General features: G+C 42.7%; 1 protein-coding gene and 1 long non-coding RNA gene across 7 annotated transcripts in view; one reads left to right on the top strand and one right to left on the bottom strand.

Annotated features, from left to right (window-relative positions):
• The first annotated feature begins 830 nt into the window (after nucleotides 1-830).
• On the top strand, nucleotides 831-22,711 carry TCEANC (transcription elongation factor A N-terminal and central domain containing). 6 transcript variants are annotated; one of them, XM_030476911.1, is made up of 2 exons: nucleotides 831-1,075; nucleotides 21,250-22,711. In XM_030476911.1, exons 1-2 carry the CDS (start codon nucleotides 1,006-1,008, stop codon nucleotides 22,338-22,340), a joined length of 1,161 nt encoding a protein of 386 aa, XP_030332771.1. In that variant the 5' UTR covers nucleotides 831-1,005; the 3' UTR covers nucleotides 22,341-22,711. The 6 variants fall into 6 exon arrangements, with proteins under 6 accessions (XP_030332771.1, XP_030332776.1, XP_030332773.1 ...); XM_030476916.1 differs by having other exon boundaries at nucleotides 992-1,101; XM_030476913.1 differs by lacking the exon at nucleotides 831-1,075 and adding an exon at nucleotides 1,115-1,419.
• LOC115604146 overlaps nucleotides 21,741-27,530 on the bottom strand; it is a 17,367-nt gene continuing 11,577 nt past the window's right edge. Inside the window, exon 3 of the long non-coding RNA XR_003990133.1 lies at nucleotides 21,741-21,846. This is a non-coding gene — a long non-coding RNA (uncharacterized LOC115604146). The remainder of the gene's footprint in view (nucleotides 21,847-27,530) is intronic.

Below are 27,530 nucleotides of genomic sequence, written 5' to 3'. Positions count from 1 at the left end.
ACCCTATGTATACTAATAGCTCCGTTTGACATAGAATCATCCAAAAGACTAGTTGATTATACCAAAAGTAATGCAACAAAATGCTGAAAATTAGTTTCACTGTTTTTTCTGTTCTTTATTAGCCTTACGTATGATACTCATTTACCCCACTTCCTGTGTCATGCAATCTTGCCTAGAATCCTAGAATGGTTACTTTTGAAAGGGATCTTAAAGCTCATGTAGTTCCAACCCTCCTACCATGAGCAGGGATACCTAGACTAGGTTGCTCAAAGCCTCATACAACCTGGCCTTTGTTTCATATTTATTGCCTTTCTCAAGCTATGTTTGCTGAAAGACCACTGAGGTTAAACTTTAACATCACAAGAATATCCTCTACTTTTTCGTTCACCTCAGGGCTAAGCGAAGCCGAAACGCTTTTCCAGCTCCTTCAAGTCGAGCACTCCCAAAGCTCCACTTGCAAGGCCTGTGTCCAGCTCCTGCTCCATCAGCATGGCGGGGCTCTCACCATCACACTGCCGGGCACCAGGCTAAGACTGTGCCCAGAGCAGGAACCCCAAGGCAGCATCACAGAACCACTTTTACCCCATGACCATGTCAGAGGGAGCAATGCCCAAAATGCGGCAGCAGCCGCAGTGGAAGCTGTGACTTCACACCGGAGCCCGCTTAGGAAAGCTTTTGTTTCAACTGTGGCTCTACGGAGGCTGCGGCTCACTCCGAGGAGCTTTCAGCCCTGCAGTGGCCCCGGGGGACAGCACGGGAGTTCACACCGAATATACGCTGCAGGAAGAGGAGGATAGCCATCTGACAACGGGACGTGCCTTCTCTGCTCGGAGGCTCACCGCCCACTGCGGGAGCAAGCGGGGCTGCCCAAGCTCCGAGGCGACTGTCCGCTTCGGGCCTGGCGCGCACCCCACGCCGCTCCGCTGCCGCCGGCGTTCCCAGGGAGCCCCGGGGGCCGGCGCGCAGCCGCTCAGCCCCGCAGGTCGGCCCCCCCGCTCGCGGGACATGGCGGCGGCGCGCCCCGACGCGGAGCAGGAAGCGGGAGGGAAACGCCATATTGAGGCCCGCTGCGGAGGTAACGGCGGCGGCCCCGCTGCCGCGGTACGGGGGGCAGTGGGGTGCGTGGCAGCTGCGCTATGTGTTTCGCTAGCGGCAGCGGGAGTGAGGCGCAAGGCTTTCCCCTCCGTGATTCCGGAAAGGCGCTCCTCCGTGCCCTGGGGCGGGGTATGAGGTCCGGAGGCGCGGCGGGAGTGAGCGGTGGGGGGTGACCCCCGCGCGGCCTCAGCCGCGGGAGACAAAAACCGGCCCGCTTCTCCCCCAGCCCGGTTTGCCCGTCAGCATGGTGCTAGCCCCGGCTCAGGCCTAGGAGGCCGAAGGGAATCGGGTAAACGCTCCCTGAGGAGCGGGGGGCGATGGTAGGTAGGTACGTGCTGGCTGCTTCTGACGGGATGAGTGAGGAGGGGCGACATTTCGCTCCTAACCGCAGTGGATCAAACTTAAACCACACGTGTCCAAGGATGTGGAGGAGGCACAGACATGAGAAAGTTTTAATGAAGGCTCCGAGGAGACCTAATAGCAGCCTTTCGATACCTAACGGGGGCCTACAAGAAGGCTGGAGAGGGACTTTTTGCAAGGACGCGTAGCGATAGGACAAGGGGGGACGGCTTTAAACGGGAAGAGAGTAGGTTTAGATTAGACATAGGGAAAAAATTCTTCACTATGGGAGTGGTTTGACACTGGCACAGGTTGTCAAGAGAAGTTGCGGATGCCCCATCCCTGGAATTGTTCAAGGCCAGGTTGGACGGGGCTTTGAGCAACCTGGTCTAGTGGAAGGTGTCCCTGCCCATGGGAGGGGGTTGGAACTGGATGATCTTTAAGGTCCCTTCTAACTGTTAACCATTTTATGACCTGGAGTAAAAACATGGCGTTAGGTGTACTCGTTGCATTACTGAGCGGCATTTTGCAGAATAGTACCAGTGTGCACTGGCCCACCCAATTTATAGGAGTGACTATGCAGCTTACAGTGGTACTGGTCAGCTGCCAGCATCATGAGGCTGACTCCAAAGCTCTCCCAGACAATCTGTCATCTGTGGCCTGCTGGCTTCCGCCTCAGGCAAGTGTCCGCTGCTTTCAGACAAATACATATGGCTGGGCTGCTTCTCCCTACTGATTTGTGTCATAAGTGGCTGTAATTCCCACCCACCGAAGAGGTTGATCTTGAAAATTGCAGGATGATAATACTATGGTAAATTTTTAGGTATTTATTTTATAGGTCTCCATGCAGCATTATGTCTTGAGATAAGTCAAACGCTGGCATAAATGTAGAAAGCAATTAGTTCGGGCTTTTCAATGTAGTATTATTTGTAATAATTAGATATATAAAAATCCATTTCATTTCAGTTGTATTTCACGTCTAATAATATCTCACAGATACCCTTTGTTTATATCATACACTTTCTCTGTAGAGGTGTCAGGAACATATGTGCTGTTCTGCATAAAAAGGATTTGTTTTTTAAAGGAAAAGTTTTTACCATTTTTCAGTGGAAAACCTGTAAAAGAATGGTAAAGCAGTATCTAACTTGTGTTCCTCACAATGAAATGAAAAATAGAAACAGTATTGAGCTGAGGCTTAACTAGAAACTGAACATTAAAGCAATAAAAAGTCTGTGTTCATCTGACAAATGATCAAAAGCTCATAAAAGTTGGTAAAACATGTTCTTATTACTTACATGTTCCATTTTTATATTAACTTGTCAGCACAATTTGCCATAAAAAGACATTGCAGACTGAACATTTACTTTTGCTTGTAGTGTGGTAGAATTGAAGTTTTTGATAGCTCTATATGAATAAGAATAATCTTTAAAGCTGTTTTTGTCAAGGAAATGCTCCTATTTGCAAGCCAGTCTGGTTTTTTGGACTTCTGTGCCAATGCAGAAGCTTACTGACAGGTAGTGAGATACACCTTAGGAAGGCTTTGTTTATACTGAGGTTGTCTGGGTTTCAAATCAGTACATCCGCAAGAGGATATAAACAGTATTTATGGAGACTGAATAAGAAGTGGATGTGCAAGAATGTTAGATGAGATCTGTCACTTAAAAGCCAATTTTAAACCTGCAGCTCACAGCAAGTTCTTCACTTCAGGTTTAAAAGAACCCACCCAATTAATTCCACCTAGGTAGATGAACAAGAAATTCAAAAGGAAGTTAGAAAATAGTGGAGGAAAGCTCTAATACCAAGCAGGAACATGAGAGATATCATTATAGGTGAACAAGGAAAGTATTGTCAGTCTTTTACAGTTACAATAGAATGCTCAAAACTCTGATTCCTTTAAGTACTGGTCCTTGAAGCCACATTGTATATGATTGTGTAGCCTTTCTTTTTAAAAAAAGTAAAATTATAATTTTGCCTGTGGTGGAAAGATGGGAACACTAGAGGCATACAGCCTTGAAAGAAATGCAGAACAGGTCCCAGTTTTTTGCTTCTAAAAGCATTTTAGCGTGTAAGCCAGTCGTAGTGTACTGAAGGTTTTGAATTAGGATTTCCCAGTGTTTTGTGGACAGCATTATGAATGCTTCTCGTGCACAGACATTGAGTAGAGGGAGCAGTCCAGATGTTTGATACAATCCCCGTGGTGTCAAGAGAGAGCAAGTGCTTCACGAGCTGGAACTGTTAGCATTAATTCTGCAAGCCATTGCAGTTAATGTATGTTGAAGAAACCAGCTTCCCCTTGGAATATGTCACAGCCTTAGTGAAATTATTCAGCTGGTTTGCTGTCCTCAGTGATTGGAAGTATGAATATGATCATTTGCATCCATCCATGAACAGTTTAGGAGACCACAATGTATTGAATGAAAGAGTTAATTAATAAATGATGACACAAAGATGCTGAAATCATATTGCTATTGCCTGGTGTGTTTCTTGAGTGGTGAAGAATGTGTGTAGCATCCTCTTGCTGTGAGAAAATAGTGACATAATCTTCATCTCGTCTTTCAAGTTTAACAATGCTACTAATAAATTCTTTTTTGGTTTAAATTCTTTTGCTGTTGGAAAAACATGAATGGTAGGAAATGAAACAAAAGCTTCACAAAGTGCAAATAAAATAATTTCACACAGTGAAATTCTGATACATAAGTCATAATCTGTGTCCCTTCCATAGCTGCGTAGCACTAATTCATTTCTGAATCATCTGCTTAAATTTCGTTCAACACTCTTCTTTTCTGATGTGTATTTGTCACCTGTGGTCAAAAGGGTAGTTCATGTTTTGAAAACGTACACTATATATCAAAAGTCTGACTTTAGACCTGCTGGAAGCTCCAACTAGTGCCTCATACATGTCTAACTCGGATAACTCGCCTCATGGCGAGTAGTAGAAAGTGGCTGAGAGAAAAGGTGTTTCTCTGCTAGCTGTAATAAGGCTTTGTCATAAAAATTTGAAAAACCAGAGAGCCCCATGAAGAATCTGTGTGACCTTGTGCCCAAACTTGAAAGCGTGATTTTGAATAAGGTTAAGTTAATACTGAAAAATGATCACCATCCACCGACCAATACCCAGCCTGACCCAAACAGCTATCTGCCCTTCTGGGTGACTCCCCCCAGTTTATAACACTGGGCATGACATGCTGTGGTGTGGAATACTCCTTTGGCTAGTTTGAGTCAGTTGTCCTGTCTCTGCTCCCTCCAGGCTTCTTGTGCCCCTCTTCACTGGCAGAGCATGAGATACTGAAAAGTTCTTGATCAGAGTAAGCATTACTTAGAGAAACCATCTGTTTCTTAATGTGAAATGGTGCAAATTTTAAAGCAAATAGAAGTACATGTTATTTATACATAATTTCAGATGAAACTTAATCACAAATCTCTCTGATATATTTTATTATTGCCCCACTGAATCATGATGTATTAGAATGTATTGTTTATCTGTATAGCTATTTTATTGTGGAAGACATTAGCAATACCTTTACTTGATACTTGCAATCTATAACTTGTTAAATTTTGTAATTATTTTTAACACCTTCAGAGTATTTTGTTAAAAAGGTCAACCACATCAATAGAGGTAGAGATTTCAAATCAGTGGAATAATGCATTGCTTGTAACACCTTCAGGGTTTAAGGTGTTTGTCTAACTCGGATAACCACTCAATTGAGTGGGAAAAATTCACAGGTGTAAGGCAGACAAGATACAGGAATAGCTAAAATACCTCCCACTAAGAATCAGTTTAATTCTAAACTATTAAAAAAACCTGTTAACAAGGTAACATCTCTGCTGGGATGTGTGTGTCCACTGTAACATCATCTGGACCTTCTAGAACTCAAAACAGCTGTAGCTGTTCAATTCATAAAGAATTTCTCAGATACATTTTGCCATGAGACAAGTCAAAGGTGTTATTTGTCTGGTGTGGCTGTAATATTTGGAGACTTTTCCTGAGCCCCAGCTTATATACTAAGGTCAAACAAAGCCAATAGCTAAGCAGTCTGGTAAAGGCAACAGCTTTTCCAATCTCATTAAATCCATGGATGTTAGATCTTATTAGAAAAATGTGCTGACAACTCTACTTTCGGGTAGACTCCAAATCAGGCTTAAAATTCTTCATTGTAAAAGAGGCTATTGTGTACATCTTCACATGAATGTGATGTACCCTGCCCTCTCTCCCATGCAAACTCCCTCTCTTGGGAAAAAAGCTGTGGGAGAATGGTCCCAGTGAGAGAAACACAGGGTAGATGCAGTGTAGTTCCAGATCAGTGAAGAGTGCTGTACTTCAAGCAGTCACTGATGTAAAAGGTGCAGAACAATGATATTTCTCGATCAGACTGCTTTCCATCATGCACAAACTTTTTCACCAGATGTTGTCCTTGAGAATTTCTTGAAACAGTGTTTTCCGAAGTATTCTTGCTTAATTTTCCTTTTCTTCATCACTGTGGCTCTATTCTGTTGTTTTAAAAAGAATAAAAGGTGCACTTTGCCTCTGGTATTACAGTGATAGAGTTCTGCAAGTGAAGTAAATATTTTTGGTGAACGGTTTTGCAGTAATTTTGAGCTCACTTAGTTCTGAACTCTATAGTTCAGAAATTTTTAAGTGTGGGAGGGGTTCCTGCTGAGAGGCAGGGAGAGCTCTTATTTTTGCCAAGATTAAATAAAAGCCCTGGAAAATGATTTCTTGGTGACATCTTTGATTCTCTTTCACTGTAGATAGGGTGAAGGAATGTTTTTGAGTCTGGAGGCTGGCTGTGAGAATTCTCTGATTTCTACTTAAGCTCTGAGTTTCAAATAGCATTTGATCATTTCATTGTTTATATGGAATTTAGGTTGCCCAAAGCAAGAAATCTGGTATTTCCAAGACTGTGCTATGCACATTTTTGGCAGAAATTCTATTGCACCATTAAGAGTACTTGGCTGCTTCTGATCTTTATGTTGGCTATGGTCTGGATTTTCTACTGATTACATAGAATTCCTTAGAGAAAAAATCATCTACTTTTGAGATTGGAATGAGGAAGGAGTGGTGTTCAGCCTTCTTAGCCCTTCCAAGACATTCATCCATACTTACTTGGATGCATTCTGAGTTTGTCTTGATTTATTAGTGGGAGTTATCTGTGCTAAGGAAAAATAGGTTATGGCTTTGAACCAGATAAGACATATAGCAGAGAAAAGGCATTTACCCCAAATGGTTTTGGAGAGGACAATGTATTTTTCAGGGCCTGGCTTTGCAGTTAGCAGCAAGTGTCTCAGGCTGGGTCGGTTGGTTGGTTGGTTGGTTGGTTTTCTCCTGCTTAGTCATTTTAGTGTTTAAAAAAATTTGATTCAACTTGGTATTATTACAGGATGACCATATGTTAAACCTGAGATAGACTGATCTTTTTTTTCCTTAGGAGCAAACTGACTTGTGAGGTTTTTATTGATCACCGTCATTTATTCTTGTATACACAAACGACTCATTATATGATGCAGTCAGTGTGAGAGACCTAATGATTTTGCAAGAAAGTGCTTCATCAGCACAGCATTACAGGGTCTCCTTGTAAAAACAAGTTAGTTTCTACCTTATGACCTTCAACAGACACTTGGAATTCAAACAGATGTTCTCATGCATTGCGAAAGTTAAGGGTGGAAATGCTTGTTTAACTGTAGAGGAGATGAGAATGTTCATTTTGTACTGCGCAAAATCGTGATACTATCATTTGTGCTTTCATTTTTGCATCTCTACAATAAACTTCATAACTTATTAGAATAAACAAATCCTCCTTTCTTGGATTCTTTACCTCCTGGAACTGGGAACACAGCAGAACAGTGCGGACCGAGTATGATTCAGTTAATTTAGCAAATATTTGTTCAGCAGCATTTGCCAAATGTTATCAAATCAGGTATAAAAGTGGTCAAATTCCAAATTCAAAAGATGTCCAATGAAAGAGCAATATACAGGACAATGACTGGATAAGGGGTGCACACTTTCCCTCCTGTCTGTATCCCAGCACCTTTGGACTTACAGGTTTATATTTTTTTGTTTTGGTTTCCCAAAGCATATAGGTACCTAAAAACGTGAAGTCTCCTAAAGGTCATAGGGAAATTGTTTTCTCTTTTTTCTTAACAGGCTGGATTTTCTCATAATGCACATTTCACAAGGCTCATGGGTTTGCTATGCTGCAGCTCCCTCAAGTGGTAAAATAATTTTCCATTTTTGGAAATTGCAGCTTGGTTTCTGTGAAGCGTTCTCTTTCTCCTCAGAAAGTTTTGAGGCTTCTCACAACTTCCTCTTTGGTCTATCTTTTTTTTGTTTGGTTGGTTCTTTGGTTTTTTGGGGTTTTTTTGGGGTTTTGATTTTTTTGTTTTTCGTTTTTGTTTTTCCCTTCCCTCAAATTTTGAACATTATGAACAGCTCCTTAGGATTGTGGGGTTGTCAGAGAAGTAGAGCTGTGGGTTAAAACATTATCTTTGTTCTGCAGCTGACCTATTGAACCAGTTTAGGAAGGTCATTTCACCCTGTAAGCTTTACTTCTGTCATCTGAGAACTAGAGAGAATGATAAATATTTGTAGATGACCTGGAGTATTTTTAATGCCTACCTTTCAATTCTTACATAACTTATATTTCAGTCAGTGATTCTGCTTATCTGACACAGCACAAAACTCAAAAATGCCTTGTCAGTGGGCACTCAGAGATCTGGCAGCTGTCTTGGGTATTGCAGACTTCCACTATTCTTTGTACAAAGCAACAAAATAAAGCATACACATACCTGGAGGCTTTGCCATCCTACCACAAACACCAAAACCCTGTTTTACAGCAGGAACATTAGAGTTCAAGGAACAGGAGTCTGAGCAGTAAAGAACTCAGGCTTGCTATACCGAAGTTCCCAGTGAACTTTGGCTAGAAAATACACTTCAGTATTACCACTGCATCAGTAATTTCTTTTTTATCCCTATAAGAACATGAAAAACATGTTTTCTACAGTTGTCTGAAGAAATCATGTTGAGTGATTAGAGAATTTTCTGCTTGACATCCAGACTTAATATGAAATGCTATGCACGGTTTCCAGTATTAAAGAAGAGCTCTGCCTCATCTATTGAAGGAAGCCAGCAGTAGTAAAGTGAGCCATTTCATAAATGCATATGTTATTTAGAAGTTGAGGAATCTCTGATTAATTTCTCATCCTGTAAAATAATGGTCTCTGTCAACCTTGGTGATAAATCCAATCCTTGCTTTATTTATAGGTCAAAAAATACACACTTTTGTTTTGTTTTGTTTTTCCACCACACTGCCTTTTAATTTGGAAGGTGAGATTAAATTTATGATTGAGTAGTTAACCTAGTGTTTCAGATCTATGTATTACTTTTCATATTGAAGGATCTTAAGATCCTTTGCAAACTAGGTACACGCAGCAAAGCCAGTACCATTCCAAGAATGCTTTCTCCATATAAACCTTTCTATTGTCACTGATAAAGATGTATTTATTACCTTTATTTAGCGGTTTCTCTGCTGGCTGTTTCTTATGCGTCTGCCAGTTACCGGTGAATATCGTGCTCCATTGAAATAATTAATTATGGATTTGGTTCTGGTTTTGTCATATATTTTGATAACTTTTTTTTTTCTGTTATTTTCACCTAGGTTTGCTTGATAAGTTTGAAAGGAGTCACTTGGTCATACCTCTTTGCTACATGTTGTAGATGTTGAGGAAAGCATTCCCTTACAAGTGATTGTTTTGACTTAAATGTGAATTGTCTGTTAGGTGGTTGAATTTCCAAAATTATTTTGAAATCGTTGTTTATATTTTGATGTCCATATTCTGTTTTCAGTTTGTTTATGTAATTGTTGGCATAACGTTTATGTACTTGAATTTAATGTTGCATAAACTTGAAAAGGTCAATGCATGACTAAGAAGATCTCAAAATTTATAATAATTCATTGCCTTAGTATACATTTGGAAAAAGTCCTAAAGTAGAACATATATACTGCATTTAACCCACTCTAAACCAGCCTTTTATATATCTGTTAGAGGGTTAAAAAATGAAAAACTAAACCAGGATGTCTTAGATCTGCCTATTAGGGAAAAAGCGTCTTAGTGTGGGGTGATGAATTAGCATGCATCAGCTCCTTCTGAGTAGCTGTAGGTGTCCAGTAAGTGTAAGGTAACTCACTGAGTGTGTGGCAGAATAGCTGCATTCTCACTGCAGATGCCAGTGTGTGGGCTCCAGGTCTTCTCAGAGTTTTTGTGTTAGTCACCCCAACTGTCAATGCCTACTCATAGCTGTGGAGCCAAAGGAGTCTTTTTCAGCCATATAATTTTCTTGTGTGAGATTAGCCACAGAAATGGGCTAAAAAAAAATGTTTTCACCTTGCCACCCTGGTGGGCTGCCTAGGATCAGTGGATAACCATGAGCAGGGACCACTACCATAAAGCAGATGTTCTCCATGGACTTTATGCATAATTTCTTATATATGGATCTTCACCCTGAACTATAAGAGAGAAAACTTTCTAGGAAGCACAGTCCTCTATGAAAGACCAAAACACCTGACCTTCGGCCAGGATAAAAGCATATGAATGGACTAATTACCAGCAGAGCACTTTGTGAGTAGTTTTTGTTTTTGCATGTCCATAGTCCTGTATAGTAAATATTGAGAATTCATGAAGTCATCTTGCATTTGGATAAGTATATTTTATGGTATGTGTAGCACAATACATACATACATACAAGAACTGAAGAAAATTACATTTGGAGTGTATTGAAAGGAGCCCTTGATTCCAAGGCATAGGGCAATGATACTGGTTGAGCATGTAACTGTGTCATCAGCTCTGCCCTGATTGCATGAAAAACAGTAAATCAGCAGATCATCATTTTCTGATGTCAGCTACTTGGTGTTCTGGAGACAGGGAACTGTCCTGCTGTAGTGATGGCTGCCCTACGTAAGGAGACATCTCTTTCTACTCTCACAGCCTCCGTGTGGTCCTGCAGCAGAACAGATGATTAGATACAATTATATGTGCTTTTCAGTATAACGAAGCGTGGAGTTCAACTTCAGTGTTTGAAAAATGCATCCTGTTTCTCTGGTTCTGAAACGTCTTGACTATTAAATCAGTTCCTGTAATAGCCATTACTGAGGTTTTGCAGGACTTCAAAATGTCAAGACAAGAAGGAGCTGTTTAAATACACATTAAGTGAATGCAGAGAGCATTCACTGTGGAGGTCAGATTGGTCTGTGGTTAAGGATTATAGAAACAAATCAAGGTTCATGCTGTCTGTCTCTGTCCTTTTCTTTTGTGGAGCTCTGAGGCCCTACCTAAAGTTTGAACTTATTTCTGTCATGCATGAAACAGGTTAGCTGGGCTGGTGGTTACAGAAAGCAGCAGAGCAAGCAAATCACCCAGCTGTATCACTTGTTACTTCTCTCCCCCCATTCTCTAGATTTCGTCATGGAAACAATGATGGTGCAAGAAATCTGCTTGAGTTCTTTTAAATACGGATATCTGTAGCTGGCCTTGTATCAGTCTATCAGGCAGATGACTTCTTCTGGAGTAGAATCAGGACGTATATAACTTCAGACAAAAAACTGGTTTTGTGCACAAGTTTAGAAGATGACCTCAGAAGAAAAGAGGAACACTCAACACCATTCAACTCTGCATTCTACATTTAATTCTCTTTTTCAGCAAACAGGAGAATAATGTTAGTAGTATTAACACATTTTGTGTGTAAATTTCACAACAGCAATGCATCGAGCATTTTTTGGTGAAAGGGCTTGATAAAAAGGAATCAAAAGGAAATACTCAAGCCATGAGACTGCATTCTGAAGTCCTCTTTTTCTTTTTATTTAACGTGTCAGAATATATGGAAGCATGCTTTAGTAATTCTGTGGCTGTAAGAAAAATTCTGTGGCTGTAATCTTTTTAAGAGATAGAGGGATATGTCTTTTAACTTTTTAAGAATTTCCAAGAATAACAATTAGGAGTTTGTACATTTCACTGTTTTGAAACTGTTTTGTAGATGTCACTGGTTTTCAGCTGCCCTTCCTTGGTAATCAAACTGAAATACCATGCCGAGCTGGAAAGGCAACAGTGGGGACCTCAGTTAAAAATTTACTAGTCTGACTTGCCTCTTTGTTAGCAGCTGTAAAGAGAAACTTTTGAAAGAGATATAATAAGTGATTTCTTGCATAGCAAGTGAAAGGTGAGGGTCGTGTAGGAACTAGAGTGGCATTTTGGGCTTAAGATCCATGGAATTATATCAGGGTCACTTCAACTTGCTGCACAGTAGCCCCAAACCTTCACTTTGCAGCTCCCAGTAGACTGTGTTCAGCTACTTACTGCGTAGTAATTGAAGAAATGCCTGATATCAAGTTATGGTGATGTATAAAAGTTTGTCAAAAGGCCTGAAAACTCTGGCATGTCCACTGGGTGCTTGAAAAAGTCATTTATGTCAGTGTTTTTTAGTCAGATACCATGCCCACATTAGCTGTTTAATTTTATTCTTTTGAAGTAACAAAGGCTTGAGGAAAAAGTCTGAAATGAAAATAACCCAACCAACCAACCAAACAAAACCCAAGCAAAAAAACCCCACAAAACAAAAACCCCCAATTCCCAGTATCTCATCTGTCTGCGGTAGAAGTTGTGAGTGTGCAAGGTTTCTTAAACTTTCTAACTTTGTATATTTTATGAGTCATTATTAATGCATATATCTAATTTCTTCAGATATCAATGATTCTCTTTTATACAGGCTACAACATACTGTGGCAAAACCAAACAAATTCGTGAAAAACATAGCTGTGCTGCACATGGTTCTCTACTCCAAATTTGTCTTCTAAAGCCACAACCTATATATTTGATTTGAACTGAAGGGTTTGTTACAAGAAACGAAGTGGAAACTTGCAGATTTTATTCAAAACAAAACCACGAATAGCCAAACATCTCAGCATTTATTATAAAGATTTGAAAAAATCTTGGTAAGTTAGGGTATAGTTACAGGAATGACTAATTTAAAAAACAAAAACCAGCCAAACAACCCCCAAAAACCAGCAACCAGAAAAGCACCTAACAATGTGGAGGCTTTAGATCCACTTTGATTTTTTTATTATTCTGTTTCATTGCAACTTGTACTGAGTTAATTTGTAGTCAGATGCTTTAAAACTGTGAAAAATGAGTTGAGACATGTCAGTTTGTCTGATGAGGGTGATTTTGCATATGCATTCTGGAAAGATGGCAGCAGTGATCTCCCTGGGTTTGGAATCTTGTAGCAAACTTCTGTATTATTGCAACTTTAAGATTAAATTAGTGCAGTCTTTACCTACAAATCTGCCTTTGGAGGTTACCAGGAAGCTATTAGAGAATATATTCAACAGTGTGAGATCATTATGTTGTTCACACACCTGTTACAGCAGAGGGTCCCAGACATGGCTTTTAATAGACTTTAAATTTCTGTGATAGAAAAACAAAACTTCCAAAACCAGCATTCTTATTAAATTTAGGTTGTTGGCACCGATAACTGTAAAAACCGTACTAATATTTTTGTTGTTTCTCTGTATGTGTGTGGAAGGGGAGATACATTACCTATAAAGCCTCCTTTTTAGTTTTTTGGAAAGTATATCATAGAATCATAGAATGGTTTGGATTGGAAGGGACCTTTGGAGATCATTTAGTCCAACCCCGCTGCCAAGGCAGGGCCGCCTAAAACAGTTTACATAGGAATGTGTCCAGATGGGTCTTGAATTTGATAGCAGTGTCTAATTTTGAACATCATCAGGTGATCGTCTGGTGCTGTCCTGGGTTCAGCTATAGCAGTCATTTTTTCTCCTGCTTAGTAGCTGGTGCAGTGCTGTGTTTTTTAACTTTCAGCCTGGGAACAACGCTGATAACACCGATGTTTTTAGTTGTTGCTAAGTAATGTTTATTCCAACCAAGGACTTTCTCAGTCTCATGCTTTGCCAGGGAGGAGGGGAAGCCGGGAGGAAGCAGAGACAGGACACCTGACCCAAACTAGCCAAAGGGGTATTCCATACCACAGCACGTCATGCCCAGTATATAAACCGGGGGGAGTTACCCGGAAGGCCCAGATCACTGCTCGGGTCGGGCTGGGTATCGGTCGGCGGGTGGTGAGCAATTGTATCCTCTCCCCTTGTTATTTCACTAATCGTTATTATCATTGGTGGTAGCAGTAGTGGTTTTGTGTTATACCTTAGTTGCGGGACTGGTCTTATCTCAACCCGTGGGAGTTACATTCTTCCCATTCTCCTCCCCATCCCTCCGGGAGCGGGGGGAGGAAGAAGGGGGGGGGGGAGTGAGCGAGCGGCTGTGTGGTTCTGAGTTACCGGCTGGGCTCAAACCACGACAGTTCTTTTTGGCGCCCAACGTGGGGCACGAAAGGTTGAGATAACGACAGATCTGACCAGAGTGTGTTTAATCATATTTGTGATAAGCATTCATTGTTACTACTCGTCACAATGGTGATTATTTGGCTCTCAGACGTGTTGCGCTTGATCTCAGAGTTTCAGCATGTTGTACCTTACTTACAGCCACTATTTGCTGTTTTAGCGTTTATCGGCTGGGGGGCCTGGGCTAAGGTTCTTGTTTCACTGTACTTCATGGTAATGACTTGTAATACAATAGACTCATTGATCATGAAACTGGTCTGGTTTGTGCTTCCAGCGTGGCCATCACCACTATACATTGGGAGGTATATAATGAAATATTTTAGCAATTGCATATCTTTTTTTTTCTCCTCGGGGGGTAAACTTACGAAGGAAGCATTCTCTTTCACCCCCCGTTCCCCCACCAGCCTATTTGCAACAGCAATTGAGAGTTCTGAAGGTTTTAGATGGCCTTTGAGTACCCTTGAAACCTGCCTGCTGATTGTGCTGGGGATCAGCATGTTGGCAAACATACGGAGTGTGTTTTACCCACGGCCATCCCGTCGTAGGAACATCCTATTTCGTTTAATGTCAAAAATTCAGCAGTATCAGGTTCGAATCTGGTCTAGGGTTAGACGACGATATAGGAGGACCACCAGGAGATTTTCCCTGAGGCTGGACAGTTATGAGTGGCAGGGTGTGTGGGATAGTATGGGCAAGTACCTAGGCCAGTGGGCCCCTCCAGTGCTTTGGAACTTCACCACTGAACAAGTGCAACATCCGGAAAAACTAGTAAAACACTTAAACGAGGTGTGCTGTCGTCCTGGTTATACCAGAGAGGGACAAATCATGGCAACGTGCTGGGGCTTGGCCTATGCCTACAGAGCCCTGCTCAACACTATCCAGCACCTTCAAAGGGAAAAAAATGTCTCTGGATCTGATGGCAAAGCAACAGACAACGCAGCTATGCCAACTACAAGCACAGCAGCTACTCAGACCCTGACCACAACAGTCAACACAGCTACTCCAAGTACAGCAGCTACATCAACCCCAGTGACAAGCACAACAGCTACTCAAACCCTGACCACAACAGACAACGCAACTACTCCAACTTCAAATACAGCAGTTACACCAACCCCAGTGACAAGCACAACAGCTACTCAAACCCCGACAGCAACAGACAATGTGGCTACTCCAAGCACCGCAGCCACACCAACCCCAGTGACAAGCACAGTAGCTACTCAAACCCCGACAACAACAGACAATATAGCTACTCCAAGCACCACAGCTACACCAACCCCAGTGACATGCACAGTAGCTATTCAAACCCCGACAGCAACAGACAATATGGCTACTCCAAGCACTGCAGCTACACCAACCCCAGTGACAAGCACAGTAGCTACTCAAACCCCGACAGCAACAGATAATGCAGCTGTTGGTGTTACTCAACTCCCAAGCACAACAGCTGCACCAACCCCAGCAATAGACATTGCAACCACTCCAATCCTAGTGGCAGACACTGCAGCCACTCCAACCACAGTGACAAACACTGCAGCTAAACCAAATGTCCAGTTTGTGACAATGTCTGTTGCCCCTGTAAGCAAAAGCAAACGAAAGGCACAAAGAGCAACCCGTGAAGCGAAGAAAGATGAAGACCCAGTGCCATTACTATATGCAACAGCACCTGAACAAGAGTCACTACTACGTGGGTCAGAGGAAGAGGAAGAAGAAGAAGAGGTCACTTCTCGACCCCGGACCTCAACCGAACTACGGAATATGCGAAAAGATTTCACCCGTCTTCCAGGGGAGCACATTGTCACCTGGTTGCTCCGGTGCTGGGACAATGGGGCCGACGGTCATGAACTAGAAGGTAGGGAAGCCAAGCAGCTGGGATCACTTGCTAAGGAAGGAGGAATTGACAAAGCGATTGCAAGAGAGAAGCGAGCCCTCAGTCTTTGGAGGCGGCTCCTGGCAGCTGTGAAGGAAAGGTTTCCCTACAAAGACGATATTACGAATCGCTCAGCCAACTGGACCACGATAGAGAAAGGCATCCAGTCCCTGAGGGAATCAGCCATTATAGAGATGATCTATCGTAGGCCGGATTCCAGGAACACATCCGTAGACCCAGATGAAGTCGAATGTACACGACCCATGTGGCGGAAACTTACACGGAGTGCGCCATCATCGTATGCCCACACATTGGCATCAATGACCTGGAATGACGGAGTATCACCAACAGTGGATTGCCTGATTCGTCAACTCCGAGAGTTCGAAGACAATCTCACCCCTTCCATCATTTCAGCTGTGGAAAAACTGTCCCAGGAGTTCAAACAATTGAGAGACGATTTATCCGATCTATCCAGCTCTCCACGCGTACCAACCCATGTCTCAGCTATCAACAGAAGGCGCCCTACTGCTCGAGAAAGAAAATATACGAGGTACACGCCACGGGCCACCCTATGGTTTTACCTGCGGGATCATGGAGAAGACATGAGAAAGTGGGATGGAAAACCTACTTCAGCTCTGGAGCAACGGGTGCGTGAACTGAAGAGGAGAACAATGGTCAAGGATGATCCTCCCAGGAAAGCTGCTGCTCCAGTCTCTGGCGAGCAGTTTCCCAGATGGAGCGAAAGAGCTGATTTTACTCCAGCTCCTGTGATAAGGAATACTAATCCCTTTCTACAAGACAGAAGTGGAGAATTTTGTGATCACTATTAGAGGGGCCCTGCCTCCAGCCAGGTGGAGGAGAGGGATAATCGGGTTTACTGGACTGTGTGGATCAGATGGCCTGGCACATCAGTCCCACAGAAGTATAAGGCTCTAGTAGATACCGGTGCACAGTGTACTCTGATGCCATCAAGGTATCAAGGGGTGAAACCCATTTCTATTTCTGGAGTGACAGGAGGATCCCAAGCGTTAACTATGCTGGAAGCTGAAATCAGCCTGACTGGGAGGAAGTGGCAAAAGCACCCCATTGTAACTGGTCCAGGGGCTCCATGCATCCTTGGCATAGACTATCTCAGGAGAGGGTATTTCAAAGACCCAAAAGGGTATAGATGGGCTTTTGGTATCGCTGCCTTGGAGACAGAGGAAATTAAGCAGCTGTCCACCTTACCCGGTCTCTCAGAGGATCCTTCTGTTGTGGGGTTGCTGAAGGTCGAAGAACAACAAGTGCCAATTGCGACCACAACAGTGCACCGGCGGCAATATCGCACCAACCGAGACTCCTTGATTCCCATCCATAAGCTGATCCGCAGACTGGAAAGCCAAGGAGTGATCAGCAGGACCCGCTCACCCTTTAATAGCCCCATATGGCCAGTGCAAAAGTCTAATGGAGAGTGGAGATTAACAGTAGACTATCGTGGCCTGAACGAAGTCACACCACCATTGAGTGCTGCCGTACCGGACATGTTAGAACTTCAGTATGAACTGGAGTCAAAAGCAGCCAAGTGGTATGCCACAATTGACATTGCCAATGCATTTTTCTCAATCCCTTTGGCAGCAGAATGCAGGCCACAGTTTGCTTTCACTTGGAGGGGCGTCCAGTACACTTGGAACCGACTGCCCCAGGGGTGGAAACACAGCCCTACCATCTGCCATGGATTGATCCAGACTGCACTGGAACAGGGGCAAGCTCCAGAACACCTGCAATACATTGATGACATCATCGTGTGGGGTGATACAGCGGAAGAAGTTTTTGAGAAAGGGAGGAAAATAATCCAAATCCTGCTGAAGGCCGGTTTTGCCATAAAACGGAATAAGGTCAAGGGACCTGCACAGGAGATTCAATTTTTGGGAATAAAATGGCAAGATGGACGCCGCCAGATCCCCACAGACGTGATCAACAAGATAACAGCAATGTCTCCACCAACTAACAAGAAAGAAACACAAGCTTTCTTAGGTGTTGTGGGGTTCTGGAGAATGCACATCCCAAATTACAGTCTGATTGTAAGCCCTCTCTACCACGTGACCCGGAAGAAGAATGATTTCAAATGGGGCCCTGAGCAACAACAAGCCTTTGAACAAATTAAACGAGAAATAGTTCATGCAGTAGCCCTTGGACCAGTACGGGCCGGGCCAGATGTGAAAAATGTGCTCTATACCGCAGCTGGGGAGAATGGTCCTACCTGGAGCCTCTGGCAGAAAGCTCCAGGGGAGACTCGAGGTCGACCCCTTGGCTTTTGGAGTCGGGGATATAAAGGATCCGAGGCCAGCTATACTCCCACTGAAAAAGAGATACTGGCAGCCTATGAAGGGGTTCGAGCTGCCTCAGAAGTGATTGGAACTGAAGCGCAGCTCCTCCTGGCACCCCGGTTGCCTGTGCTGGGCTGGATGTTCAAAGGCAGGGTCTCCTCTACACATCATGCAACTGATGCTACATGGAGTAAGTGGGCCGCACTAATTACACAACGAGCTCGAATAGGAAATCCCAGTCGTCCAGGAATTCTAGAAGTCATCATGGACTGGCCAGAGGGCAAAGATTTTGGGATGTCACCAGAAGAGGAGGTGACGCGTGCTGAAGAGGCCCCACCATATAATGAACTGTCAGAGAGTGAAAAGCAATATGCCTTGTTTACTGATGGGTCCTGCCATGTTGTGGGAAAGCATCGGAGATGGAAGGCAGCTGTGTGGAGTCCCCTGCGACAAGTTGCAGAAACTGCTGAGGGAGAGGGTGAATCGAGTCAATTTGCAGAGGTGAAAGCCATCCAGCTGGCCTTGGACATTGCTGAACGAGAAAAATGGCCAGTACTTTATCTCTATACTGACTCATGGATGGTGGCAAATGCCCTGTGGGGGTGGTTGCAGCAATGGAAGCAGAGCAACTGGCAACGCAGAAGTAAACCCATCTGGGCTGCTGCATTGTGGCAAGATATCGCTGCTCGGGTGCAGAACCTGGTGGTGAAGGTACGCCACGTAGATGCTCATGTACCCAAGAGTCGGGCCACTGAGGAACACCAGAATAACCAGCAAGTGGATAAAGCTGCTAAGATTAAAGTGGCTCAGATGGACTTGGATTGGCAACATAAGGGTGAATTATTTTTAGCCCGGTGGGCCCATGACACCTCAGGCCATCAAGGCAGAGATGCAACATATAGATGGGCTCGTGATCGAGGGGTGGACTTAACGATGGACACTATTGCCCAGGTTATTCACGAATGTGAAACATGTGCTGCAATTAAGCAAGCCAAGCGGTTAAAGCCTCTCTGGTATGGAGGACGATGGCTGAAGTACAAATATGGGGAGGCCTGGCAGATTGACTATATCACACTCCCACCAACCCGCCAGGGCAAGCGCTATGTGCTTACCATGGTGGAAGCAACCACCGGCTGGCTGGAAACATACGCTGTGTCCCATGCCACTGCCCGGAACACTATCCTGGGCCTTGAGAAACAAGTCTTGTGGCGACACGGCACCCCAGAGAGAATTGAGTCAGACAATGGGACTCATTTCCGGAACAACCTCATAGACACTTGGGCCAAAGAGCATGGCATTGAGTGGGTATACCACATCCCCTACCATGCACCAGCCTCTGGGAAAATCGAACGGTACAATGGGCTGTTAAAAACTACACTGAGAGCAATGGGTGGTGGGACTTTCAAACACTGGGATACACATTTACCAAAAGCCACCTGGTTGGTCAACAGTAGGGGATCTGCCAACAGGGCTGGCCCAGCCCAATCAGAACTTTTACGTACTGTAGAGGGGGATAAAGTTCCTGTGGTGCACATAAAGAATTTGTTGGGGAAGACAGTCTGGGTTATTCCTGCTTCAGGTAAAGGCAAACCCACTCGTGGGGTTGCTTTTGCTCAGGGACCTGGATATACTTGGTGGGTAATGCGGGAAGATGGGGAAGTCCGATGTGTACCTCAAGGGGATTTGATTTTGGGGGAAAACAGCCAATGAACTCAATTGTACGCTGTTGCCTGCTCTATAACACTTTTATAGCCCACCAGCTAGATATCTTCAGGTCACCAGCCATTGACCCTGACTTCCCTCCGATCATCACCTCAACAAAGAATGAATTTTGAGGAAACCAGATGAGCTCAGCAGTGACCAGATGAGTTTGGCGGTATCATCAGCAGGCAACAACCCAACACCATGTACCGTCCCTCCTGCCCTGAAAGACTATTACAAGAGATGGAACCTGACATCATGGACTGGATGAGTTCAGCAATTTTACAGGGATTGGTCCATGGACTAGGGAACGATATCTTTCTCTGTGTGTGGGTGTGGGTGTATATATATGTGTATATATGGGACAGGGGTGATGGTGTGCTGAGAGATGTGGGATCTGAGCATGACGTGAATGGTATGGAATAAGGGGTGGATACTGTCCTGGGTTCAGCTATAGCAGTCATTTTTTCTCCTGCTTAGTAGCTGGTGCAGTGCTGTGTTTTTTAACTTTCAGCCTGGGAACAACGCTGATAACACCGATGTTTTTAGTTGTTGCTAAGTAATGTTTATTCCAACCAAGGACTTTCTCAGTCTCATGCTTTGCCAGGGAGGAGGGGAAGCCGGGAGGAAGCAGAGACAGGACACCTGACCCAAACTAGCCAAAGGGGTATTCCATACCACAGCACGTCATGCCCAGTATATAAACCGGGGGGAGTTACCCGGAAGGCCCAGATCACTGCTCGGGTCGGGCTGGGTATCGGTCGGCGGGTGGTGAGCAATTGTATCCTCTCCCCTTGTTATTTCACTAATCGTTATTATCATTGGTGGTAGCAGTAGTGGTTTTGTGTTATACCTTAGTTGCGGGACTGCTCTTATCTCAACCCGTGGGAGTTACATTCTTCCCATTCTCCTCCCCATCCCTCCGGGAGCGGGGGGAGGAAGAAGGGGGGGGGGAGTGAGCGAGCGGCTGTGTGGTTCTGAGTTACCGGCTGGGCTCAAACCACGACAGGTGCTTTTGGTGAAAAATGCTGAATTTCAGAACTAGCTGCTGCTGGCTAGTCCAGTAGTATTAGAGTCTACTAATGCATAAACACTGCGAAGTCTACCTGTAATCTCATACAGCAGAGTGGTTGTGTATTAATCTACTTTGCAGTAGCTGAGAATCTCTCTGAGAACTTCTGTTGTGGTGTGCATGCAAGACAGTGTTTTGGCAAGACCATGTTCTTTTTCTTAAATATTAGCATCATACCATACTTTTAAGTTGTTAACCCTACTATAGCAGAAGTCCCTGTAGGCTTTCTTTTTTGCCAGTATTCTTGCATGTATTAGACTACCCATGCCCACTTGCATTTTTCCAAGCTTCTCTGCATTTTGCATTTACTCCACTAACTCTACTGTACACCATTTCAAGAAAAAGCTGGAAAAAACAGTAAAATAGTGTAAAATATCATAAAATAAAAAGAAAACCTTGTGAGAATATACAGAAAATTAATTACTGTCATAACTGCAATAAATACAATAAACATTTTTTTGCTTTCAGGTTTCAAAATGTCTGACCAGAAAAATATTGTACACAGAGCCCATTGTATTGAAAAACTACTGTCTGAGAACACTTTCCAAGATATTGAGGATCATCTTAAAGAACTTGAAGATGTCAATATGACTACAGAGTATCTTCAGGGAACGGGAGTTGCCAAGGCTGTATACAGAGTACTCAAGAGCTGCCCTTCAGCAGAGTTAAAAAAGAAAGCAAAGCAGTTACTGTCAAGGTGGAAAGCACTTTACAAAAATAACTGTGTTCAATCAATCCAAGTTAAAAAGTCAGATTTTGTGTATGTGAAAAAGGAAATTGAATATCTTAGCGTGGTTCCTAGAGAACAATCACTGTCTGAAGGACCATGTCAGCAGGAGGCATTAGATGCTTCTAGTTCTAAAATGTTGGTCCCGTCACAAACTGTTAAAAATGTAGTACGTAACGAGGCAGAAGGCAGCATGAATCAGCTTTCTTCTTCTGAGGAACATCACACTGATAGTGAAGATTCTAAACCTCTTCTTAACCAAGCAAGTCCGCAGCAGGATCCAGTAAGAGCTCTGAGATGTAAATGTACGGATCTTCTTTATAAATCTTTGACTGGTTCTGCCAAAGACAAAGAAGAAACTGATAAATGGCTAGAGCTAGCTAAAGAAATCGAAGAACGTATTTTTGATCTTCATGCTAAAAATGACAAAAAGTATAAAAATTGCATCAGAAGCAAAATCGCTAACCTGAAGAACCCTAAAAGTTGCCACTTAAAACATAACCTTTTTTCAGGGACTTTGAGTCCAAAGGCTTTTGCTGAGATGACAGTGATGGAAATGGCCAGCGATGAACTGAAACAGCTGAGGGCTCTGTACACTGAATCATCTGTTCAAGAACATCAGCTTCCACAAGTTATTAATGGCACACAGACAAACAAAATAAAGTGTAGGCGTTGTGAAAAATTTGATTGCACTGTCACTATGATCACCAGAGGAACTCTCTTTCTTCCAGGTTGGGTGAGAAACACAAATCCAGATGAACAAATGTTGACTTATGTTATTTGTAATGAATGTGGAGAACAGTGGTATCACAGCAGATGGATTTGTTTGTAATGCCATCCCTCTTTAATAAGCAGTTTAGAAACAGATGTGAGATGGTATCTCAGTTGAAACTGTGTAATTTAAAATTTTTTTATTGATACTATGTAGATACTGCCAGTAAAAAGTGAAGAAACAGGTTTTAAAAGTTGCTAAGTTATTTTTGAAGATTACTTGAATAAATCTATGTGGTTTTAAGTAATGTCAATATGTAAAGAAATAAAGAATGTAATAGTGTATCTGAGAGTGGAATATTCACTGGTAAATCCATTAAAAATATTCCAGGTGCTGCAGGTTTTTTCCATAGATGCTGAGTACATGTGATTTTCATTGTCTTCAGCAGGAGTTCTTTCACAGAAGGTAAGTTTCATTTACAATCAACAAACTGTTCCCAAAACTGCAGTTCACATACTTGTGTGCATTGCAGATTGTTCAGCATAGATTCACTCCTTAATTAAATGACTTTTTGCAAGTGTTAGATTATTAAGTTCAAGAGGTAATGTCCAAGAGGAGAAAAAAAAGAATGAATAACAGTGTAAAAGAGAGAGAATGCAGCTAGGTAATAATGCAGAAATTAAATTCTTCTTTAGCTTTCTATTGCTGTTGGGAGGAAAATAGGACTTGTGACAATCTTGCCAGTTTGCAGTTCAGATTTGCAATGTAAGGTGATGTGTCCTGTTACTGTCAAGAAATTAATACAGGATCAGACAATGATTTATTAAAAAAAAAAAAGCAAATATATTATTAAATTTATCTTTATTTAATAAAGGCATGAAACTGATCACTTTCTGAATGGGTATTCTCTCTTGAACTGGGACATCTGTCCTTCACTGAACAAATTCATAGTTCATGGATTTTTATATAGTGCAGATTACCCAGAAAAATGAATATGAGGAAATCTAACAGCTGAAGTGTTTATATGTGTTTTTGTTCCAGAGGCAACAGGATTCCCACTGGCCGTATACTAGGAGCATTTATTATCAAAAAAAAAAAAAAACAAAAAAAAACCCAAAACAAAAAAACAACACCTCAGCATTCTTTTTTCTGGAAAATATAAAATTATTTCAAATTCAGCTGACTACTTAGAATGGAGTACATATTGGCAGTTTAAGGAGATGTTTCTTTTCTGAACTGGGAGAACCACCCGAGTCCGGGTATCTTTCACAGCTGTCTGTTGGTCTGTAGAAGACTGTGTTCATACTGTATGTCCAAATTTTGACTTCTTCGCTGGTTTTGAGTTACTGTAAATGTTTGAATGAGAGGAAATGGGTCTTGCATTGAGTCCTAATTTTATAAGCGCACCAATGTGTCAACTCATGGACCTAAGAAAATGCAGTGAAGAATACATCTGCCCTGCTGGCCTGCCTCTTGCAGCAAATCACTGGTACTGTCTGGACACATAACCTTCATAATGAGTTTCCTTGTTGGAGCATGCACAAGATGGTGAAATGGGTCATAAATTGCCAAAGTCATGCTTTAGGCGCAGAGGAAAGTGTTTAGTTTCACAGATAAACAGTAAAACTGCATACTTAACATTAATGGAGGTATCTTTTACAAGTGCATAACAGGCATTTTGCAGTTCAAGGCTAAAATGCATCAGCTGAGCAGAGAAACCTGGTGAGTATCTGCTGGAGGAATTAAGGGCAGTTCCTTCACCTGTTTGGCTGTCACACGGCTGAGGCTGGTGAGCTCAGGGCTCAGGCACTGTCCTGGAGCTCTCCAGCCACATGACCTGTCAGAGGGAGGAGTTAGAGGGGTGGAATGAGAAAATTTAGCTAGTGGTGAGCTAAAAGCCAGCCAGGACTGAAAACAAAAGAGAAGACAGGCCTTCATCTGTATATGGTGAAAATGGTGTGTAACCTGATGTTACGAAGAGGCACTTACAATTACTCTACTGGAAAAAGCCAAGAAAAAATCTTTTCTGTTCTGTGAAGTGCTAACTTTCAGCAGTGTGACTTACTGTGATTTATCATGTGAAAATGTATGTTTTAATGGAATTCCACTGATGTAAAACAAATATTTAAGCATTAGGCCTGACCTCCAGTGTTCAGTTGCGTTACCAATCAGTTTAATAACCAGCCTTCCTTCCCACCCCTGCTCATGTGCTGGGATTGATGCTTACAAGTAGTCCTGCTTGTTTAAGTGGAAGTACTTCGGCAAAAAGTATTATTTTTAACTTTCAGTAGAACTCTAGGGAAGCAAACACTTCTGTGTTACTGGTTCACAGTAAGCACAGAGTTGCGTGCTGTTGTTTTGGAGGTCGTCGTCCTGTTGAGGGGAGCTGTACGCCAGTTCTGTGCAGTGTCAGAACACTGTGTAGCAGGAGAGTTTTATTTTGTCTGTGAAAAACAGACAGTTGTAAATAATTTCTGCCTGCAGATGGTTTTGAAGCCATTCCAGTAATGTACAGCTTATCCAAGTTTTGTCTTGGCAAACTGAAATGTTACAAGTCACGGACAGTGGTTTTGACAGAAATTATATTTCAAGGTTGAAATTTGTAACCATAATATTGACTACATTTGTGGTGTAATGTGTCGAATCATAGAATAGTTTAGTTTGGAAGGGACCTTCAAAGGTTATCTAGTCCTACCCCCTCTTCCACTTGATCAGATTGCCCAGAGCCACCTGATCAGAGCCACCTAATCCAGCCTGGCCTTGAATGTCCCCAGGGGTGGTGCATCTACACCACTCTGGGCAACCTCTGCCAGTATTTTACCACACTAGTTGTAAAAAATTTCTTCCTTGCGTCCAGCCTGAATCTCCCCTCTTTTAGTTTAAAACCATTACCCCTCATCCTATTGCAACAGGCCCTGCTAAAATCTCTCCCTGTCTTTCTTATAGGCCCCTTTTAAGAAGTGAAATTCCACAATAAGGTCTGCCTGGAGTCTTCTCCAGGTTGAACAACCCCAACTCTCTCCACCTTTCTTCACAGGAGAGGTGTTCCATCACTCTGATCATTTTTGCGGCCCTCCTCTGGACCCTCTCCAACAGGTCCATGTCTTTCCCGTGCTGAGGACCCCAGAGCTGAACACAGAACTCCAGGTGGTGTCTCACTAGCACAGAGCAGGGAGGGAAAATCACCTCCCTCAGCCTGCTGGTCACACACCTTTTGATGCAGCCCAAGATACAATGGGCATTCTGGGCTGCGAGCGAGCACACATGGCTGGGTCATATCCAATCTTTCATCCACCAGTACTCCGAAGTCCTTCTCCTCAGCGGTACTGGTGTAACCTCATTTTCTTTTGAACTGCCCATCATTGAATGTATAGTGCTAAGCCATATGCCCCAGCAGGACTGGGGTTTTCTACAGATCCACATTTACTGAACATCTGAGAAAACGTGAACAGCTGATATCGTAAAACTTTTCCAAATCACTAGGCGAGCCTGCCTTACTGTAATCTAAGTGAGAGCCCTGCCTGCAACAGCACAAGGGTCATTTGGCTCTAGCCTTTCACATCTTGGCCTTTCTTTTAAGATACAGAAATAATAAAATCCAGTTACTAACAACTGCAGTTGCAGCTTATGGTATAGAAACAACTGCCAGTAAATACAAACTGACAAATAATGGATTGTAATCATGCCAGTTTCACAACCGTCCCTGAACTTTCTTCTGTCCGTTTCAAGCCGAGAGCAGTCAAAAGTCTTAGGGCAAGTTCTTGGTACCCCTCAGCATTTTAAAGTAGTTTTCCATGGTTAATACATTGTGAGCAGGCATTCCTCCATTGCCTTCCCTCCCAATAACAATTGAACCCAACAGCTGGCTTTGCAATAGATCCAGTTAAATCTATACATTAAAAGATGAGAATATATTTGTAAATCTTGTGAAATCCAGAATTTCTGTTCCCAGTGACAGAGATGGAGCCCTTACCTTTTATTCAGGAATTACCTCATCTAAGCTGCTAGCTGCTGGCTAAACACACACATAGTTGCTAAGTTGTTAGTTATTACCTGAAAACCAGGCACAAAATACTCTCCTGCTTGCCCAGATAGTAGTTTGGCACAAGGACGAGATCTGGGAATACTGGCAGAAAGGAGCAGAAAGTATTGGGAGGCAGGGAGACTGAACTGGGCCTGTTTGAAGTGTGCTGAGGACACAACTCTTTAGGAAATGGGGCTTTGTTGTTCCAGGACTGGTGAAAAAGCTCATCTAGCTTTGGTTTCACTTTATGCCTAGTTCATACTGGTGCACATACTGCCTGCAACTCTACATGTAACAGTTAGTGAAACTGTATACAAAATCGTGAAGCATTGTATTCCCTTCTTGGGTTATTTTCACCTAAGATAGTTCATTACTGCTTTGGCCATTTTTCTGTGTTTGTATCCAATGCTTGTTACTTGAAAGGTTTAATAGAAAACAGATGTCATGTGTAGCATTATGTGACACTATATATCAGAATAGTCTACAGACATGAAGCGCCAAGTATGAGATGGTTGTTCGAGTAAATCATTGCTCTTATTTAAAGAGGTGTGGTCATAATTTCAATAAGCAAAGTACTGCTCCAGGCTGCAGTTTGTCAATACGTTATATTGTTCCTACCCAGACTGTGTAACTGCGCAGGCTTAAAATGTTTGACTGGATAAGATTTGTGTGCTTTGGCTCAAAATGGCTCTAAAAAGTCAACTTGGACCTACACAGCGTATACGCCAGCAGGAGGGTCTAGATTATGGGAGTACAGGGAGTATTGGAGTCCAGAAACAAGAATAAGAAGGAAAGCTTTGAAAAGGGAGATTCTTATATGTTGTTAAAATTGTCTTTTTCTTTTTCCCCCAGTTTGTCCACATAGGAAAAAAATCTCTTAACTTTTTAAGCAGAGACAATTAATTTTGGTATGATGTTTAGCATATCCCTATTGCTACTCCACAAAGAAGCATGATATTAGAGGTGATCCACACAGACACAGAACGAATCAGGCTAAATAAAAGTAACCAAAAATTAGCCAAATAAGTCTGAAGTCTGTATGTGTTTTCACTGAGTTTTCCAGAGACACTGTAAATTCAGCTGCTTCTTGAATCCTATGATTTAATAGTAGCAACAAGTTCTTAAATGTAGATTGCACTCAAAGCTCAAGCAGCCTGGAGCTGCAGAACTTGCAATACATGTCTGAAAAATATGAGAGCTAAATTAACAACTGATTTCACACAGCTTTCAATGTAAAAACAAATATATTATTGAGAAGAGCTCTGTTAATTAAAATCAGTGTTGAC

This window comes from Strigops habroptila, chromosome 2, assembly GCF_004027225.2.
Source record: "Strigops habroptila isolate Jane chromosome 2, bStrHab1.2.pri, whole genome shotgun sequence".
Lineage (NCBI taxonomy): Eukaryota > Metazoa > Chordata > Aves > Psittaciformes > Psittacidae > Strigops > Strigops habroptila.
The sequence above is the reverse complement of the archived record's forward strand: the minus strand, read 5'-3'. Positions and strand labels throughout refer to the sequence as shown.